The 21,911-nt window shown below is 35.6% G+C and overlaps 1 protein-coding gene across 10 annotated transcripts in view; it reads right to left on the bottom strand.

Annotated features, from left to right (window-relative positions):
• CHD9 (chromodomain helicase DNA binding protein 9) overlaps positions 1 to 21,911 on the bottom strand; it is a 224,888-nt gene that overhangs the window by 125,736 nt on the left and 77,241 nt on the right. For 8 of the 10 annotated variants that reach the window (XM_027513586.1, XM_027513587.1, XM_027513589.1 and 5 more), the window contains exon 2: positions 4,979 to 6,598. In XM_027513586.1, the coding sequence (XP_027369387.1) occupies positions 4,979 to 6,433 (1,455 nt within the window). In that variant the 5' untranslated portion in view covers positions 6,434 to 6,598. Of the gene's footprint in view, positions 1 to 4,978; positions 6,599 to 21,911 lie in introns of those variants that run through there. The other 2 variants (XM_027513591.1, XM_027513590.1) reach the window with 1 other exon arrangement.

Consider the following 21,911-nt stretch of genomic DNA (forward strand, 5'->3'; position numbering starts at 1 on the left):
TCCTGGCTTTCAGTGCAAGTGTTTTACTTCAAACTTCCTTATACTAATCTACTTTTCTGTGACTTCCACTTGGTAGATGCAATTCTAGCCTCTAAGGTTCTTCAAATATTTGAAGGTAATTATGAGGTTTACCTTTAGGGCATTTGTTATTATCATCTAAAACACAGTCTTATTCTTTAAAAAGTCAAAACACTTTTGGAAGCAATAGCTATTTCACTTTACTTTTGTTCTTTGTTTTGGGGTTGTCTTTCCCTCTGGTAACGGATAAACTATCTGTCAATATTGCCAGAATACATGAGATGAATGGCCTTCACTTAAAGACTCTAAAGCAAGTTTTTATTTCATCAGTAAGGTATATTTCTGAAGGGGTTGGGGGAGGGGCAGGGTGAGAAGGGAGGAATCACTTAGTGTATTATTGGTAAACATCACACTGCATTAATATACTCTGAAGGAAAGTGAAAGTAGTTAAGACCATATATAATGGAGCTAAATCTGATTTGAATCTAGTCAGGTGTGACTTTGGGTATATTACTTAACTTTTCTGTACCTCAGTTTCCTCAAATGGAAACTGGAGGAGTTAACTAACTCCAAATAAAAGGACTGCTGTGGAGGATCAATGTGTTAATAACATATATTAAGTATTTAGAACGGTGTTGGCACAAACATAAGGCTCTATCATAGGGCATATTCTAATTTTTGCTTACTATCACATACCTACTTCAAATTGAACTATTATAGTAATAAATACAACAAAAATATAAAATATTTTAATTACCTTGACTCAGATTTTTCCCAGATCTCAATAACAGCTTTACTTTTATATCGCATTTTAGCAACCTTGGGCTTCCCAGGTGCTAGTGGTAAAGAACCGGCTGGCCAGTGAAGGCAGGAGACATAAGAGACACAGGTGCAATCCCTGGGTCAGGAAGACCCCCCTGGAGAAGGGAATGGCAACTCACTTCAGTATTTTTGCCTGGAGAAACCCATGGATAAGGGAGCCTGGCGGGCTACAGTCCCCAGGGTCACAAAGAGGTGGACACAACTGAAGTGACTTAGCACTCAGCACCCTTAGCAAACTTAAGATGGCAAACTTTTAGCCATTTAAAATCATTTTCAGAAAAATATTTTAGGACATGAAAAAATGCCTGCAACATATTAATTTGTTGCAAAATGTAACAATAATTTGTTACAATAATAATAACTACAAAAAAGCAATTTGCCAAACAGCATAAACTATATGATCCCAACTTTGTTCTTAAAAATGCAAAAATACATAGGGAAGAGACAGACAGCTGATCTCATTGGAAACTTACAGAATGTCAACAATGGTATCTTCTCATAGTGATATTACAAGTAACTTATTTTTCATCTGTTTTCTATGTTGTTCAATTTTTAAATAATAATTATGTATTAAGTTTTTTGTCAGAAAAGAAGCCCAATATTTTCTTATTTATTTATTTGGCCACACTGTGTGGCCTGTGGGATCTTAGTTTCTCAATCAGAGATGAACCCAGGCCCTTGGCAGTGAAAAGTGCAGAGTATGGACCACTGGGGAATTCCCCCAAATCCAGTATTTTAAAATGTGCCTTACAGAAGCTGTTCAAATCTTTCTCTAAGTTTTTTTAAAGCTTATAAAAAAGGCAGGTTTCCCTACCTTCAGGGAAAATTTAAAAAAAAAATTCAAGGTAGTAAATAAAGTTATAAATTCATCAGAATACAAAAGCCAAAAAGGAATTATGTACAATTACATACATCCTAAAATTCTATTTCCTATGCTGATAGCTATTTTAGCTATCCCACATATCTTTCACTGCTATAGAACTTTTACAGTAAATTTAATTTACAAACATTGAAAGATCACACAGTGCTCCATACAGTGTTCCCACTTAACAAATAATCAGACAAAAATGAAAGATTCTATGTCACTAAAGAGCAGTATTTATCATAAAAGAGCTAGGAAATTTTTATGGTATTATTCTCTCAATATTCCTCTGCTCTAACAACCAGAGATGAAAATAAGTTAGTATTTTCTCTATTATGTTTTGTATTTACATTTAGAAATGCTTCCTGTAGCACCTCACTTTTTTTCTTTTCTCTTTTTTAAATGGTAAAATTCTAGAGTCAATTATAAAATTTTCTCAGCAATATTCAGTTTTTAATGACTGACACAGATTCTAGGATTTTGAAATTGTATCCACAAATACTCCACCTCAATTGGGGAATAAGAAAACACAAGGCTTACAGATACTCTTTACATACTTAATATTCTCAGTGAAGCTTTCTAAAATTATAGAGTGCCATCCATGAGTTTTCCAACGACAGATTAATTCATATCTTGTTTTGGCTATAACAATATGTGTCCTTTTAAAAATTCTAATAAAACAAAAATTATGCCACTTTCTTAGTTTTTAATCTGTTAACTTCTATACACATAATTAATAATGCTAATTTAGTCTGAAATGAAATTATTGCATTTAAGCAAGAGACTTAGGAAAAAAAAAAAAACCTAAGAAAAAATTTCTTTTCATAGAACTTGGGGAAAACTGTAATAATACAACATTTTGGCTATGTAGTAACCATTATCGTTCAGAAAATGCCAAAAAATTCTGATAAAAGACTTACATATGCTCTGCCAAAATTTATCATAAATTAAACATACTGAATAGTTTGATTTCACATATTGGGATATCTGACATAATTCTATACATATAAAATCTATATCCAATCCTTATTAACCATATTATAATCTCCTATCTTCTCTACCAGTCCATCTCTTCTCTCCACCCCCACAATCAGAAACTCACAACTCTAAGTCTTAACACAAAGAAGTAATAGGAAACTTGAGAACAGACTTGCAGTAAATCAGATAAGTATTCAAAAACATTTGCCCTTTATCAGTTTTTAAACATGTAACAAAAAGAATAAGAAGTTAGCAAAATGAAACAAACGCTGAAACAAGAAGATGAGTAGATTTAAATAAAGCCTTATGAATGTATCAGTGTAGATGAGATGATTTATTAAAGGCTGATGAACTGGTGTGAAAAGAATTTCTCTCAGATAGCATTAAGGTTGAGTATTAGTATTAGATTTAGTACTAATATCTAAATATTAGTATTGGGGACTATTTTAGATATTTATAATTATTCTCCATTCATTTCAAATCTATAGAAGAAGAGTCTTCTTTTTAAAGTCAGTAGAACATGTTTAGGAAAACATGAATTTAAAAAAAACCCTTAGAAAAAATAAGGAAATAAGTTAATAAATTTCAGATTTAATAACTTCAATTATATGCTGGACAAATTAATTAGTCAAACTAGTCAGAAATATACATTAAAAGTGAATAGATGATCCTGGGTTTGATCAGTAGTTTTTCCCCAAGGTCCAAGATGCTTGACCCTCTTCCAGTAGAGGGAGCAAAATCATAATATATTCAGGCAACAAAAAGATAGAAAGAGAATTTACAAGTTGCTTTTAAGTATCTTAAATCTATTTAGATAATTCAAATGCTGTACTAAAAACATCATGACCCACAAAGCAAAAGATTTTATCCTTTTCAGATACTTCAAAGTTTTGAAATAAAAAAATGGTCTGTAAATACTTAATTTCAAGAACCATGCTGTATTTCATTGTCTACCAAATCTCACAGTAAGCAAAGTATTAAAGCAATTTTATAAATCTTTAACAACAAACTTTCAGAAAGCTGATACAATACTACATTAAATATACCAAAAGAATTTTAAAGTAATACATTCATATGACAAAAACTATAAAAAAAACAAAGGCAAGAAAAGCAATTGTGCTACCCTAAAACAACCTATTTCCTTTTAGTATTTTTCTTAAGTATATTTCCAAACTGCTATGAAAAAAGTATAGTTATAAAAACATTTGTTAAGTGCTTATTATATGCTAAACATGTATTATATGCCAGGCACAGTTTTAAGCACTTTACATATTATAACTCGATTCATTCTTATCAAAGCCCTATTATTATCCCATATTTAAAGATGAAGCAAATGAGATGCACCGAAATTATTAACACTTAATAAGTAACATGAACCAAGATTCTAACCCAAGTAGTGTGGTACCAGAGCCTGTTCTCTTAACCACTTTACTGGGATCTTAATTTTGAATTATGCTTTTCCACCATTATTAACATATTATCAGTCTTCAAAGTCTTTTTAATGCCTACAACAGTTCATCCAATATAGATATGATAATAAATTGTGCTGTTTCCAATTTTCCCTCTTAGATACAGCAAGAGAAATATCTTTGGGTATATTACTTTTGCCATATTTGGGTTATTGTAATAAAGTTTTTATACCCAAATATGCCACGTGCCACCAAATTGCTTTCCAAAATATCTGTATCAATTACAAAGCTATGTGAATTCCAATTTCACCATAAATTTGCATAAATTAAGCATCAAATTTAAAAAATTTTTCTAATAGATAAAAATGAACCACACTGCAACTGAATTATTATTAAAGTTGCATATCATTCTGAATGTCGTTTACTGACTTCTTTTGTGAATTTCAGCTTTTACATTTTATTTAATTATCAACTAATGAGATCTCATCAAATTATCAAATTATTTTTATAGGAATATTAACTCTATGTCCATTATATTGGCAATAAAACATTCCCAATCTATTTTCTTTTAATTATGGTTATTTTTTGGTTTTGATAATAAATCTTTCTGTCAAAGGCAATCATAACTGAAAGTTACAAAAGATATCTTAGTATCTTATAAAAGATATATATTTTTTAAAAATCTAAATAATAGAAGTTTATTGCTTTGAGCAAATCAATGAAGGACTTTCACATATAAGACTATTGAAACACTATAAATCTACGTCAAAATATGCACATTCAACTGACAAAATTATTGAGTTTGAGAAATTCTGAGTATGTCTCATGTGAAATAAACTCAGTGAGTAAAACCCCCACGCTACCCCAAACCAAAATAAGAGTTACATACCTGTCGCTGTAAACACAGGCGATTTCTATCATGTAAATGCTGATGATTAGAAAGTGATGAATGCCAACTCCGAGCCTGATTGTGCAACTGAGTTTGAACCATATCAGAAGGCCGTGTTACAAGATGTGAAGTAAATTGCCGATCAAGGTCATGATCTAAAACATGACTTGAATTATCTTGCCCAAATGCTGACTCATCAAACTGGGGAAGGAGACCTTCTTGAAGGAGGTCTTCTGGGTCAAGTCCTGTGAATGGCTCAGTTTGAGATTCCACTTGATGAAGTAAATTCTCTTCCAAAGATGAAAAGCCATTAGTTTCTACATGATCACTGAAATGGCCCATTTGAGTTCCTGAGTCAACAGGATCCGGGAAGTTCATGTGCACAGGAGATAATTTTGAATTGTAATTACCCTGAGGATGTGATGAATGCAACATTTGGAAGTTATTTGAATTCAGTGATGTATTAGGATTTAGCATATGCTGAGTCGATTCTTGCTTGATTCCCCTATGAGGTGAAAAGGAATTACTCCCAGTAAAATCAGATAAAGTCTGATTTGTATGATTAGGTGCAAGAACTGCAGAGGGTTGAAGAAGACTATTTGGTGACACATGATTACTGGAAAAGGAATAATGTGAAGAAAACTGCTGTGAATTACTGACAGAACAAGAAGTCATATTTGGAGAAGGTCCATTAAAATTACCTTCTTGGTGACTGCTACACTTGAGGAAGTGTACTGAAGGGTTTGATGTTTGGGAAAATTGCTGCATCGAAAGGGACTGTTGTGAAGTAGATGCATTATTCATTTGTGGTGGATGGTTAACACTGACTCTGTGTGGACCAGAAACATTAACATCCATAAAAGTTTTAGACTGACTAAGAGAATTTTGCCCTGGGTTAAGATTATTTCTGTTTTGTTGTGAGCGTAGCGAAGTGCACTGTGTTTGTTGTTCATTGGCCTGAAATAAGGCAAAGTCATGGTGTGCCACAAAGCTTTTAGTTTGATGCATAGAGTGAGAATGTCCTGGTTGGTGAAAAGGAGACCCATTTTGATTTGAAATGCTAGTAGCTGTCTGATGGCCCCACATAGGACTGCCATCTGCTACATCTGGAAACAAACCGTTGGGCTGGTTCTGGGGGTGGATTGGAGAACAATTAAACTGAGAGTGTGGCGATAACACATGTTCAGCTGGGCTACCAAAAGACTGATTAACTTGGTGAAATTTCATTGAATCAAACTGATTTAACTGTTCATAATCAGTCATCTTCTGATGTGTTGGAGTACCTTGAACATGATTCAGTGAGTCTATGTGCAAAGGTTCAAATTCTGCACCCAAGTTCAATTCATCAACTAGTGAAACAGGTCCTGGTTGTACAAATGCATCATCTGGCAAACCTTCTAAGGTCTCACCAAACAGATTGGCATCATCAAAAAAGTCCATCATGGGATCTGTCATCTTGAAAACTTCAATAATAATCTGGGCTGTTCACTCCAAATGGAGTACATTCAGTTTCTCTGTAGTAGATATTATTGGATCATTTCCAAAGGTCAACAACTAATCCGTAACAGGTCAATGTTCATTATTGCTCTGGATAATGACATGTCATGAAGTGTCAGAATCCTAGGAAATAAGAACAAAAGCAAAGTTTAATAATGAATATTCATTAAAGTTTTACAAACAAAGTTTATATATGATTTAAAAAACATACAATCTCAGTGTATACTATGTTTTGGTATAGTAATTCATGGCAAATAGCTCAGTGATATTCCTTACAGGGAAAAAGTTGCTGCTACAGGGGACATGACTATGCATATATATGCATTCTGTCATTATTATAATGACAGAATGTAAAGCAAACTTGAGAATGGAATGTCAGACTCTCCCATACCATGAAATGGCCATCACTCCCCAACAGCTCTAGCATGTACAAAATATTTATGTATTACACTTGAAAGTTATGTTGTGCTAAGGTAGAACTAACACCCAAAAAAGATGTCCTTTTCAATATAGGGGACTGGAATGCAAAAGTAGGAAGTCAAGAAACACCTGGAGTAACAGGCAAATTTGGCCTTGGAATACGGAATGAAGCAGGGCAAAGACTAATAGAGTTTTGCCAAGAAAATGCACTGATCATAACAAACACCCTCTTCCAACAACACAAGAGAAGACTCTACATGGACATCACCAGATGGTCAACACCAAAATCAGATTGATTATATTCTCTGCAGCCAAAGATGGAGAAGCTCTATACAGTCAGCAAAAACAAGACCAGGAGCTGACTGTGGCTCAGATCATGAACTCCTTATTGTAAAATTCAGACTTAAATTGAAGAAAGTAGAGAAAACCACTAGACCATACAGGTATGATCTAAATCAAATCCCTTATGATTATACAGTGGAAGTGAGAAATAGATTTAAGGGCCTAGATCTGATAGAGTGCCTGATGAACTATGGAATGAGGTTCGTGACATTGTACAGGAGACAGGGATCAAGACCATCCCCATGGAAAAGAAATGCAAAAAAGCAAAATGGCTGTCTGGGGAGGCCTTACAAATAGCTGTGAAAAGAAGAGAAGCAAAAAGCAAAGGAGCAAAGGAAAGATATAAGCATCTGAATGCAGAGTTCCAAAGAATAGCAAGAAGAGATAAGAAAGCCTTCTTCAGCGATCAATGCAAATAAATAGAGGAAAACAACAGAATGGGAAAGACTAGAGCTCTCTTCAAGAAAATTGGAGATACCAAGGGGATATTTCATGCAAAGACGGGCTCGATAAAGGACAGAAATGGTATGGACCTAACAGAAGCAGAAAATATTAAGAGATGGCAAGAATACACAGAAGAACTGTACAAAAAAGATCTTCACGACCCAGATAATCATGATGGTGTGATCACTCACCTAGAGCCAGATATCCTGGAATGTGAAGTCAAGTGGGCCTTAGAACGCATCACTAAGAACAGAGCTAGTGGAGGTGATGGAATTCCAGTTGAGCTATTTCAAATCCTGAAAGATGACACTGTCAAAGTGCTGCACTCAATATGCCAGCAAATTTGGAAAACTCAGCAGTGGCCACAGGACTGGAAAAGGTCAGTTTTCATTCCAATCCCAAAGAAAGGCAATGCCAAAGAAGGCTGAAACTACTGCACAATTGCACTCATCTCACACGCTAGTAAAGTAATGCTCAAAATTCTCCAAGCCAGGCTTCAGCAATACCTGAACCGTGAACTTCCAGATGTTCAAGCTGGTTTTAGAAAAGGCAGAGGAACCCGAGAGCAAATTGCCAACATCTGCTGGATCATCGAAAAGGCAAGAAAGTTCCAGAAAAACATCTATTTCTGCTTTATTGACTATGCCAAAGCCTTTGACTGTGTGGATCACAATAAACTGTGGAAAATTCTGAAAGAGATGGGAATACCAGACCACCTGATCTGCCTCTTGAGAAATCTATATGCAGGTCAGGAAGCAACAGTTAGAACTGGACATGGAACAACAGACTGGTTCCAAATAGGAAAAGGAGGACGTCAAGGCTGTATATTGTCACCCTGCTTATTTAACTTATATGCAGAGTACATCATGAGAAACGCTGGACTGGAAGAAACACAAGCTGGAATCAAGATTTCTGGGAGAAATATCAATAACCTTAGATATGCAGATGACACCACCCTTATGGCAGAAAGTGAAGAGGAACTAAAGAGCCTCTTGATGAAAGTGAAAGTGGAGAGTGAAAAAGTTGGCTTAAAGCTCAGCATTCAGAAAACGAAAATCATGGCATCTGATCCCATCACTTCATGGGAAATACATAGGGAAACAGTGGAAACAGTGTCAGACTTTATTTTTTGGGGCTCCAAAATCACCACAGATGGTGACTGCAGCCATGAAATTAAAAGACGCTTACTCCTTGGAAGGAAAGTTATGACCAACCTAGATAGTATATTGAAAAGCAGAGACATTACTTTGCCAACAAAGGTTCGTCTAGTCAAGGCTATGGTTTTTCCTGTGGTCATGTATGGATGTGAGAGTTGGACTGTGAAGAAGGCTGAGCGCCAAAGGATTGATGCTTTTGAACTGCGGTATTGGAGAAGACTCTTGAGAGTCCCTTGGATTGCAAGGAGATCCAACCAGTCCATTCTGAAGGAGGTCAGCCCTGGGATTTCTTTGGAAGGAATGATGCTAAAGCTGAAACTCCAGTACTTTGGCCACCTCATGCGAAGAGTTGACTCACTGGAAAAGACTCTGATGCTGGGAGGGATTGGGGGCAGGAGGAGAAGGGGACGACAGAGGATGAGATGGCTGGATGGCATCACTGACTCGATGGACATGAGTCTGGGTGAACTCTGAGAGTTGGTGATGGACAGGGAGGCCTGGCGTGCCGCGATTCATGGGGTTGCAAAGAGTCGGACACGACTGAGCGACTGAACTGAAGGTAATTGACAACAGATCCTCTCAGACTAGCAAGTATGTTGTGATCTTTTGCTCTATACCTCTTGAGCAGATAAAGCTACTATTTTATAGGGTACACATGAAATTACAGCAAGAAGAGCAATTGTATGAAGTCATGATAGCTGGCCCTAAATGAGATAAAAGTTCGCCATCTGGTCAGCTGATAGACAACACAGACATGTGGTATGTTGGAGATGCTGTATCATATTGCTACCATGGTTCTCTTGTTCAGCTACCATGGAAGATCAGCCTCCTGAGAGCCAAGTGATACAGACATCCATGTAGCAAAACCAAGCACGTTTTTGTTAACAGCTATATTCATCACTCTACCCCTAAGTCTCCCACCATTAAATCATTTGGAATATACCTATCGCTTATTATATTTACTAAACTGTGCAAAATAAAATGTACTGATAATCAAGCTGAGGCAAAAACAAACAGTAGCTTAAGCTAAGCAATAAATTAGTCTTATGATAATTGCAAGAGAAAAAAAATGGCAGCATTTATACACAGACACATCACATAACATATGTAGAATTTATGTGTGGAAAGGATCTAATAGGTTACTTGCCAATTTTGTTTCAGGCTTGTATTATTTATCCCAAACCTTTTCAAAAAGGGAATTTAGAGTTCTGCCCTCACTGTCTTGTATACAGAACCCAAATGAAGATTCTTGCTCCTCTACATATTAGTTTATTCAAAAACTAGTAAATGTCTAAAAAACTTTTCCAGAGCTTCTATTTTGGGAGGTCCGTATTAGAAAATATAAATTTCCTAAAGAGAATGTCTGCTCACAATTTAAATGAAAAAATACTTTTGAAAATTTTCTGAGAAGGAAAAACTATGTAAATTTACATTAATTTTACCTGGAAATGGACTTATCAATCACAATGATATACAAGTACTTTAACAAATACATAATTTTAGAAAAAGTAAAATACAGAAAAAGAGAAATTATTTTTCCAGATTTTATAACTATGAGACTAAATGGACAGAGGGCTATGTGCTCTAATCTGAACATAGCATTAGCCAAAAAAAAGAAAAAGAAAGAAAAAAGTAGGTTAAATCAATTCTCTGGAACATATCTTATGTTCCGCTATTAGACACTAGACAAGGGAACATCTATGTATACCTAACCCGTTAATCAGAGAAAGCAATGTCCTATATTTTTGTAATGGATGTATGATCATTTACCGAGAGGCGAAAAAGAAGAAATCCAACAGAAGTTACGAAATCCAGTATGTTGTCAAATATAAGGAACATTATTAGTTGATATAACATGAAGAAATAAATTATGACATTATATCACTTTGAATCTTTATTTTATAATCTATCTGTAACTTTTAAAAAACATTTTTAGAAGTAGACTTATTCTGAAGGATCTGACAATTTCTTCTTCCAAGAAGTACTTTTTGGTCCATAAAACACCTGATTGTTGCTCTGTAAAAAAATGTAGAATTGCTGTCATTTCTTCAACAACAAATATCTGTTTCACTAATGAATATATGAATAATGAATTTCAATAAATGAATATTCATTGGAAGGACTGATGCTGAAGCTGAAACTCCAATACTTTGGCCACTTGATGCGAAGAACTGACTTATTTGAAAAGACCCTGATGCTGGGAAAGATTGAAGGCAGGAGGAGAAGGGGACGACAGAGGATGCGATGGTTGGATGACATCACTGACTCAATGGACATGAGTTTGAGTAAACTCTGGGAGTTGGTGATGGACAGGGAGGCCTGGCATACTGCAGTCCATGGGGTTCCAAAGAGTCAGACACGACTGAGCAACTGAACTGAATATTAAATTTATGCTGTGCTACTCTGTGCCTCTCTGCAAAATCAATAACTTTTTGTTTAAAAGCCGAATAACTGTATATCTTTTGAGACCTTTAAAATAATTAAACATGTATAGTACCAATGTACACAGCCCAACTGAAGTGATGGCTACATAAATAGCTATGACTAAGTTTACAGCCAACAGGCAGACAGTGACTGAGACACATCCTAATTTCAGAGATATTAAAAGGAGAAAAAATATGCATCTTAGAATTGATTAAAATAAGTTCTTGAATATACAGAATCTATTACTTCAAGAGTTCAGAACTACAAAAACTGCTGCCCAATTGATTGAAAGTAAATTACCTGAAGCATACGACATTAGTTCATACATTCCCAATTATTGTGATAACAGTAAACATTTCCAAATTTACACTATGTACTATAGGCTTGTACATCTGTTTTATTCTTAAGAAATAATTAAAGGTTTTTTAGAACACTGTTCTGGAAATTTGCTTATGATGTAATATTCCAATTAGGAAGGAAATGATAGTCTTTGAATTTTGTACATTATGATTGATTATACTATAGCAAAGTATTTTCTACATTTATGTAACCCAAAGTTTATCAAAAATATGAGAGGCTTTAAATAATAAAACAATTTTGCTGCTTACTCTTCTAACAAATACTTATTGAGAAGCAACTTCCAGGCACTAGGATGATGAATAACTGGCCTCTGAGAGGAGATACAGACAAGTAAATGCCAATATAATACATTACCAAGATAATACAATACTTGTGCTTTTATTAAAGTACATTCAGAGGAGGAACATCCTATGAGGAAAATGGACACCTTATATCTAAGAAGATACATATTTCGTATGTGACAAGACACACGTAAGTAGTCAATGTTAGTTATACAAATAGAAACTAAAGATAAACTAGAAAAAAGTGCCCATAAAATCTAAAAAAAAGTCACCTTTTCTGATTTAAACACTTCATTCTACAACTGACACAATGCTCAATTAAGTTCCTCTTTAAGATCTATCATCTTATTTCATTCTAATAAATGTACTATCGTACAAATTCATAAAAAGACCACATCAGTCCAATTTTAACTTTCTATTTAATTAAGCAAATATTATGGACTGTCCATTACATCCAAAGCAACTCTGCAGAAACTACAAAAGCCTCTACCCTCAGGAAGTTCAGAATCTAAATGGGGGAGATAAGGAGTAATGGCACAAGAAGAGCACATCATATACCGAATAAAATATGGTAAACATGGCCTACGAGAAGCAAGCACAAGTTTATGTATAAGGTGATTATTAAGAGAAGAGAGAGCACAGTTGGCAAGGTATTTAGGAAAAGCTTCTTAGAACAATTAGCATTTGAAGGGATCTTATAAAGGGATTGAAAGGACAGGCCAGGCAAAGGATTCAGGAATAAAGAAATGGAAGGAAGGAAGTATATATTTAGGCGTAGTATGACCATTTTAGAGTATACAAAAGGAGAAAACTGGAAAATAGACGTAGAAATACAAGTTGGAGCGACACTATAGGGGACCTTATCATTAAGTACATTAAGACATTTGGGGCACAGAATTTTAAAGTTAAAGCAAGTATTCAGAATCAAAATTAAATTACTTATCTATCTTTGTTTCTACAATTATCTGATGCCAAACATGATGATCATATAAAATGGATTCAAAAACCAATAGGATAGAGTCCCTGCCTTCAAAAATTCTAGAGGGGAAGAAAACACATAAAAAATATGATATACATCTTAGCAGAGATACAAAGCACTATATTACAGTAGCATATATTAGATGGTAATTAATTATGTACAGAAAAGATCAGGGAAGGCATAAAGAGCTGGGCCATAAGAATAAAAAATAAAGCCTCTAAATATGTGTTCTATAACACAATTTATACACATGCACACATATATATAAACTTCCTTCAGTGGTAAATTTACTTTCCTCAGTGTCTAATAGTTGCTTTTTCTCTAAAACATTTCTATATTCTCTAAATAAGTCTCTCAATATTTTTCTACTAAATGAATGTCTTCCCAGTAAGTTCTACATATTAATAGTTTTTCCAACTTAGTATAATCATTGATCCCTACCAAATTATTCAGTCCTCTATTATAGTCATGTCCATAGCATTTTTATACAGTATTAAATTTGTGCTGCATTAATTTTTACTTTGGGCTTCTCTGGTGGCTCAGCAGTAGAGAGCTGAGTGCAAGAGATGTGGGTTAGACCTCTGGGTTGAGAAAATCCCCTGGAGAAGGAAATGGCAACCCATTCTAGTATTCTTGGCTGGGAAATCCCATGGACAGAGGAGCCTGGCAGGCTCTGTCTATGGGGCTGTAAAAGAGTCGAACACAACTTAATGACTAAACAACACAATTTTTACTTTGCTTATGAGCTACTTACAGGTATTTCATACTTGTACCTGCAGAAAATTCCATTTAGGATTCTCCTCCTATAGAAGGCCTCTGCCTACTCAACCCTGGTTTAGTAACCTGTGCACACAATAAATAATTTTTCATTATAATAATATATTACCTTTTTTCTCCAATAGACTCTCTACCCTTGGGAAAAAGGAACACCTTTATAACCTTTGTATCATTATTAATATGTTGTCTAGCATGGTAGGCATGTGATATATTTTAACTAAATCAGTGAATGACTACAAAGAAATTAGAAAGAACATGATACTTCAAACAAACAAACATAGACCTGAGTCCTGGCTCTACCACCATCTAGTTGTATGACCTTGAGAAGATCACATACTTTCTGCTTTCATCTGTAAAAAACAAAAGAACAAAAATAACTATACAAACAATTAACTATAGTCCTATCTGCTTCAAATGTGTAAGATAAAATACTGACTCTACCAGCAAGCAGTAATCCCTGTTCATGTAGAGAATAAGTCTTTTACAATTCCCTCACTCTCTTGCATGTTACCTAAAATTGGCAACAGCACAGAGGAAACACTAAAGAAGTGTCCAGAGGTGAGGCAGGACAGGACATTTTGGGAACTACTTGATAGCATAATGTGGCCAGAACATGCTACTAGCCAAATAGAGAGATGGTGAGAAGCAAGCAGAGGTCAGATATCCAGGCCTTTTATTAGCCCTGTTAAGAAATCTGGACTTTATCCTGGAGGCAATAGGGAACTATTTCACCGATTAAAATTTCTTCTCTGGCTTAACACTTGATGAACATTTTTATGGTAGCTACTACTATTTGAAGTTATTGTTAGATAGCAAATAGCACCTCTACTAATGACAGTGACCAATATTTCAAAGAATAAGATGATAATGATATTAGTCATTTTAAAGATTTTTCCTGGGAATTCCTATTTGCTAGATGGGATGATGCCCAATTCATGAATCATTTAATAAAGCCAACTAGATCTTTTAAAATTAAAAAAGAGAGAATATTCTTATTTGGCAAAATAAAAAGCTGGCAAACTGGAGTTTGCCATTTCTTTGTTTAAAGAAAAAAAGGTCTGTTGATGTCTAGAAACAAACTCTTGTTAAGGCATTCAGACTATGCTTGAATACCTGTTCAAAACTTCATCAAGTCAAATTTCCTCCTGCCTTCCTAGGGATTTACTTTGAGATTGTTATAAAATAAATCTAATTGTGACAAACCTTCAAATTCTTGAAGATTTATGTCTCCCTTTAAAACTTTTCAAAGCTATCTGCAAAATGTTCCAGCTTACTGAAATGTGAAATTTTTTATCTCAAATGGTTAAAATAAAAGGTTTAGTGTTAAAGGGATTAAACCTTCAACTACTGGCCACATATTACTAATTTCCTTAGAGTTTCTATAGTGCTATTAAGGATATGACAGATAGTACAGAATGTGACAATGTTTACTAGCTTAATACTAGTAAATTTATGTGATAATATACTAGTAACTAGGTGAAACCACACTTAAGTAGTACTAATTAATTTTCCAATAGTGTATCATAGAAGGCCTATCATCAGCTTGTCTAAGTGAGTCAGCTTAAACCAAGATATAGAAACTTTGCTTAACAAGGTGATTTTACGTTGCAAGGCAGCCTTCATCACAATAGTTAACAGAACCAAGATACAAAACAATCTCAAGAGAATGGAGCAATGGGTCAAATCTAATACTTTTTAATCCTGGAGTTCTGTTTTCAGTGCAGATGACCAACTCTACAAGAATATTCAGGCTGCAAATTCTACAGAGGCCAGGCGGCTGACATAATGAGAGAAGCTGGCCAGAAGAGAACTATGGCTAGCTAAAAAGAACAAAGGGGAAGCCACCAGTCAGTTTCAGTTAATTGTTGTTTCTAAGCTGTAAAGAGGAGCTGGAAATTCATCCAGACTTATTTGGGTAATTTCCTGATTTTTAAATGCTGATAATTAATTTACACTCTTTATATAAAATGCTATAGAACAGTCTTTTGGACTCTGTGGGAGAGGGAGAGGGTGGGATGATTTGGGAGAATGGCATTGAAATACGTATAATATCATATACGGAACGAGTCGCCAGTCCAGGTTCGATGCACGATACTGGATGCTTGGGGCTGGTGCACTGGGACGACCCAGAGGGATGGTATGGAGAGGGAGGAGGGTTCAGGATGGGGAACACATGTATACCTGTGGCAGATTCATTTCGACATTTGGCAAAACCAATACAATATTGTAAAGTTTAAAAATAAAATAAAATAAAATAAAAAAAAGAAAACTCAACACTATAAATACACAAATTCTCTGTATACTATTATACATATATGTGTGTGTGTGTGTGTGTGCGTATATATATGTGAACTCTCTTTATACTAATGTCTGATATTACTGTGGTCTCAATAAAAATTTCAATAGTTTTTTCAAGAGGCAGACAAGGTGTTTTTAAATAGACAAAAACCAAAACCAGGAAAAGATCTGAAAAAGAAGGACAACCAAGAAGAACTAATCCTACTAAATAGTAAAGTATTATAAAATTTCATTTTTCAAACACTGTGGTATTAACACATGAGAAGCCATACAGATACAATAGAAAGTGATTTAGTATCTCAAATTGAGGGGAAATGAACTATAAATAAATAAGACAATTGGATGGCTACCTGAAAAAAAGTTAGATCCATAGCTTGTTCTCAAACCAAGATAAATTACAAATGGATCAAAGATAAAAAATTTCAGAAATGAAATGCCATGAAAATACCAGAAGAAAACATGGACAGGATACCTTATTTTCTATTTATGGAACAAAATATAGATGTCATTAAAGAATCACCAATTAGATTACATAAATTTTTCATAAAGTTTTATGAAAAGATTCATAAATTAGGGAATTTCCTGGTTGTCCAGTGGCTTTCATTGCCAAGTGTGCAGGTTCAATCCCTGCTTGGGAAACTAACATCCTGCAAGATGTGTGGCAAAAAAAAAAAAAGATCACAAATCAGATTATAAAAGAAAATTAGCAAACTGATCTGCAACTCATTTACTGATGAAGTGCTCATCTTTCTAAGGCTGAGCTGATCTCACAAGCCGACCAAGGATGGAACCTGGACCCACTGCAGGGGAAGCAGAGTCTTAACCACTGAAAAACCAGGGAATTCTCTGAGGTGCTTATTTTTAAATATATCAAGATTTCCTATAAAATACTAATAGCCTATTTGAAAAATGGACAAAGGATACCAACAGTCAATTCATATTCTTATTTGAAATAAGAGAATGTCAATTAGAACTACACTTATATACCATCTTTCACCTATCAGACTCACAACAATTCCAAAGTTTAATAACACATTAATGAACTTAAAAATTCTCATATGCTGTGAAAGCTAAAATGGTAAAACCTCTAAGGAGAGAAATTTACTAATATCCATAAATATTTCAAGGGCAGGACTTCCCTTCCCCAGTGGTGCCGTGGATGGGAATCCACCTGCCAATGGAGGGGGCAGAGGTTCAATCCCTGTTCCAGGAAGATCCCACATGCTGCGGGGCACCTAAGCCCATGTGCCGCAACTACTGAGCTCGCACTCTAGAGCCCACGAGCTGCAACTAACTAAGCCCGTGTGCCTAGAGCCTGTGCTCTGCAACAAGAGAGACCACCACAATGAGCCCATGCACCACAGTGAAGAGTAGCCGCCTCTACCCACACAACTAGAGAAAGCCTACACAAAGCAACAAAGACGCAGCACAGCCAAAATAAAATTTTTTTTAAAACAGTATTAAAATATTTCAAGTGCACATACCCTTTGACTGAACAAATTCTCTTCTAATGATTTATTCTATAAATATGTTCATGTATGAGTGAAATGGCAGATACAGGTATTTATTACTTGCTCCAGCAAAAGACTGAATACAGCCTAGATGTCCAACAACAGGATGCTGGTTAAACAAAACGTAGTATTCACTTACGCTAGTAACACCAAACCTGGGTATAACATTCAAGCTTGACTAAAGAAGAACACAGACAAAATGGGATATACTCAGAGGACAACAAGGAGACTGGTGAAGTTACCTGAAACCATGCTTCTCAGAATTCCTCTTCTCAGTACTCGCCTCATTCTAGACATCCTCCCCAGGTAAAGGCATTCTCTATTATCTATATGCTGACAACTTCAAACTTTATGTCCAGTACATTTTTTCAGCTGCCCCCTGGACTTGCCCACAAGTATAAACTAAAGAGATCCAAAACCAATCATTCTTCTAAAATCTTTCTCCTACATGCTTTATTTGGCTAATGGCACTGTAAAACCAACAGTTCTGCCCCAAATATTCTCCCACTGTAAATCTATCCTGCACATTGTGACCAGAGTAAGTTTTGTAAAACAGAGATTTTATGTTAGTTGCCAATGAAAACTTATTGTTCCCTAATGCTAAATATATGCCCTTCAAGTTTTTCTCATCTCCAGTTACCACCCCACCATCTCTCCACATCCTCCACAATCTCATCACACCAATCTGCTTGTTGTCTAACATGTCCCATTGTTCATTTTCCACGCTATTACTCATGCCATCCGTAGGACCCCAAGCAGCTGATCTAGAATGATAAGATACCAGGAAACTATAGGGAAAAGTATTCTGGCTCAGTGTAAGAAAGGAATTTGAAATAGAGCTATCCAAAGGCAAAGATAATGAGTTCCTTATTACTAAAGTTACATATTCCAATTTTTAACAGACGAACCGAGACCTCAATAGAGATATTGAAAAGGAGCCCAGTAGCATATTGTAACTGACTGGACAAGTCTTAAAGTTCCTTCTGATCACTGATACTTTAAGAATCCTGGCATTTGAGAACTCTTGGTCTTAATGTAGTGCTTCAAAGTTACTTATTAGTGAGTTTCAACAAGGTTTATAGGCATATAGACCAATCTATACTACATCTTTAATTGATCTAAGAATTTCATAGTAAGTACCTCAAATCTTATGATGATATGAAATTACAAAAAATTAGGAAATGCATTTTCCCCAATATCAAGACTAGACAAGGATGCCCACTTTCACCACTTCTTTTCAACATAGTACTAGAAAATTCAGTCAGACAAAATAGAAGAAAAAAAAGAAAAGGAAAATGAAAGGCAACCAAAGTGGAAAAAAAGAAATACAACTATCTCTATTCACAGATAACGTGACTTTATAGAAAAATACAAATAACAAACATATAGAGTTCATAAATGGATTTAATAAAATTTCAAGATACAAATATATGCAGAAAAATCAGTTGCATTTCTATGAAGTAGCAATCACCATTCCAAAAAAGAAATTAAGAGAACAATTTCATTTACAATAGCATTTTTAAAAATACGTAGGGATACAGAAATGGTATGAACCTAACAGAAGCAGAAGATATTAAGAAGAGGTGGCAAGAATATACAGAAGAACTTTACAAAAAAGAGCTTCACAACCCAGATAATCATGATAGTGTGATCACTCACCTAGAGCCAGACATCCTGGAATGTGAAGTCAAGTGGCCCTTAGGAAGCATCACTATGAACAAAGCTAATGGAGGTGATGGAATTCCAGTTGAGCTATTTCAAATCCTGGAAGATGATGCTGTGAAAGTGCTGCACTCAATATGCCAGCAAATTTGGAAAACTCAGCAGTGGCCACAGGACTGGAAAAGGTCAGTTTTCATTCCAATCCCAAAGAAAGGCAATGCCAAAGAATGGTCAAGCTATCGCACAATTGCACTCATCAATATGCTAGTAAAGTAATGCTCAAAATTCTCCAAGCCAGGCTTCAGCAGTACGTGAACTGTGAACTTGCAGATGTTCAAGCTGGTTTTAGAAAAGGCAGAGGAACCAGAGATCAAATTGCCAACATCCGCTGGATCATCGAAAAAGCAAGAAAGTTCCAGAAAAACATCTATTTCTGCTTTATTGACTATGCCAAAGCCTTTGACTGTGTGGATCACAATAAACTGTGGAAAATTCTGAAAGAGATGAGAATACCAGGCAGCACCTGACCTGCCTCTTGAGAAACCTATATGCAGGTCAGGAAGCAACAGTTAGAACTGGACATGGAACAACAGACTGGTTCCAAATAGGAAAAGGAGGACGTCAAGGTTGTATATTGTCACCCTGCTTATTTAACTTATATGCAGAGTACATCATGAGACACGCTGGGCTGGAAGAAGCACAAGCTGGAATTAAGATTTCTGGGAGAAATATCAATAACCTCAGATATGCAGATATCACCACCCTTATGGCAGAAAATGAAGAGGAACTAAAAGCCTCTAGATGAAAGTAAAAGAGGAGAGTGAAAAAGTTGGCTTAAAGCTCAACATTCAGAAAACAAAGATCATAGCATCTGGTCCCATCACTTCATGGCAAATAGATGGAGAAACAGTGGAAACAGTGTGAGATTTTATTTTTGGGGGCTCCCAAATCACTGCAGATGGTGATTGTAGCCATGAAATTAAAAGACGCTTACTCCTTGGAAGGCAAGTTATGACCAACCTAGATAGCATATTCAAAAGCAGAGACATTACTTTGCCAACAAAGGTCCGTCTAGTTAAGGCTATGGTTTTTCCAGTGGTCATGTATGGATGTGAGAATTGGACTGTGAAGAAAGCTGAGCGCCAAAGAATTGATGCTTTTGAACTGTGGTGTTGGAGAAGACTGTTGAGAGTCCCTTGGACTGCAAGGAGATCCAACCAGTGCATTTTGAAGGAGATCAACCCTGGGTGTTCACTGGAAGGACTGATGCTGAAGCTGAAACTCCAGTACTCTGGCAACCTCATGCAAAGAGTTGACTTATTGGAAAAGACCCTGATGCTGGGAGGGATTGGGGGTAGGAGGAGAAGGGGACGACAAAGGATGAGATGGCTGGATGGCATCACCGACTCAATGGACATGAGTTTGAGTGAACTCCAGGAGTTGGTGATGGACAAGGAGGCCTGGTGTGCTGTGATTCATGGGGTCGCAAAGAGTCAGACACGACTGAGGGACTGAACTGAACTGAACTGAGGGATGAAGCATTTAAATATTTAAATATTTTTTAATATTGTGTAAGATGTGGACACTGAAGACTACAAAACATAGCTGAAAGGAATTAAAGTGAAGTTGCTCAGTCGTGTCTGACTCTTTGCGACCCCATGGACTGTAGCCTACCAGGATTCTCCATCCATGGGTTTTTCCAGGCAAGAGTACTGGAGTGGGGTGCCATTTCCTTCTCCAGGGGATCTTCCCAACCCAGGGATCGAACCTGGTCTCCCGCATTGTCAGTGGACACTTTACTGTCTGAAGCCACCAGGAAAGGAATTAAAGTACATCTAAATAAATTCAAAGACATCTGTGCATAATGAAATATAAATAAATCAAAGACAAGAATGGAAGACTTCATGTTGTTAAGATGACAATACTACTCAAAGTGACCTATAAATTCAGTGCAACTCTTATCAAAATCCTGATGACATTTTTTGCACAAATTCATATTGAATTTCAAGGGAACCAGAAGAGCCAAAACAAACTTGAGAAAGAACAAGCTGAAGACTCACACTTCTCAATTTCAAAACTTACTACAAAATCACAACTATCAAAACAGTGTGTTACTGACATAAGGCCAGACAAACAGACCAATGGGATGGACCTGAAAGCCCAGGAATAAACCCTCACATCTATGATCAACTGATTTTTTGACAAGGATACCAAGACCATTCAGTGGGGAATGACGATCTCTTCCACAACTAATGCTGCAAAAACTTAAGAGCCAACTGCAAAAGAATGAAGCTAAACCCTTACTTCATACCATATATACAAAAATTCATTCAAATAGATCAAAGATGCTAACTTAAAAGCTAAAACTATAACGCTCGGAGAAGAAAATATGGAGGCAAATCTTCATGACTTTGGTTTTGGCAGTGATTTCTTAAATAAAGGCATAAGTGACTAAAATAAACAAACAAACAGGTAAACTGAATTTCATAACAACTGAAAATTTGTGCATCAAAGGACAGTATGAAGAAAGTGAAGACAACTCACAAAATGGAAAACATTTGCAAATCATATCTAATAAAGTTTCAATACTCTACAAAGAATTCCTACAACTAAATATCAATACTATAAAGACAACTCAACTTAAAGGAATGGCCAATAAACATATGAAAAGATATTAAACATCAGTCATTAAGGAAATGCAAATCAAAATCACAAAGAGGTATCATTTCATACCTACTAGAGATGCTATAAAATAAAATAAGAGAACAAGTGTTGAGGAGA

The sequence above is a fragment of the Bos indicus x Bos taurus genome, chromosome 18, assembly GCF_003369695.1.
Source record: "Bos indicus x Bos taurus breed Angus x Brahman F1 hybrid chromosome 18, Bos_hybrid_MaternalHap_v2.0, whole genome shotgun sequence".
NCBI classification, from domain to species: Eukaryota; Metazoa; Chordata; class Mammalia; order Artiodactyla; family Bovidae; genus Bos; species Bos indicus x Bos taurus.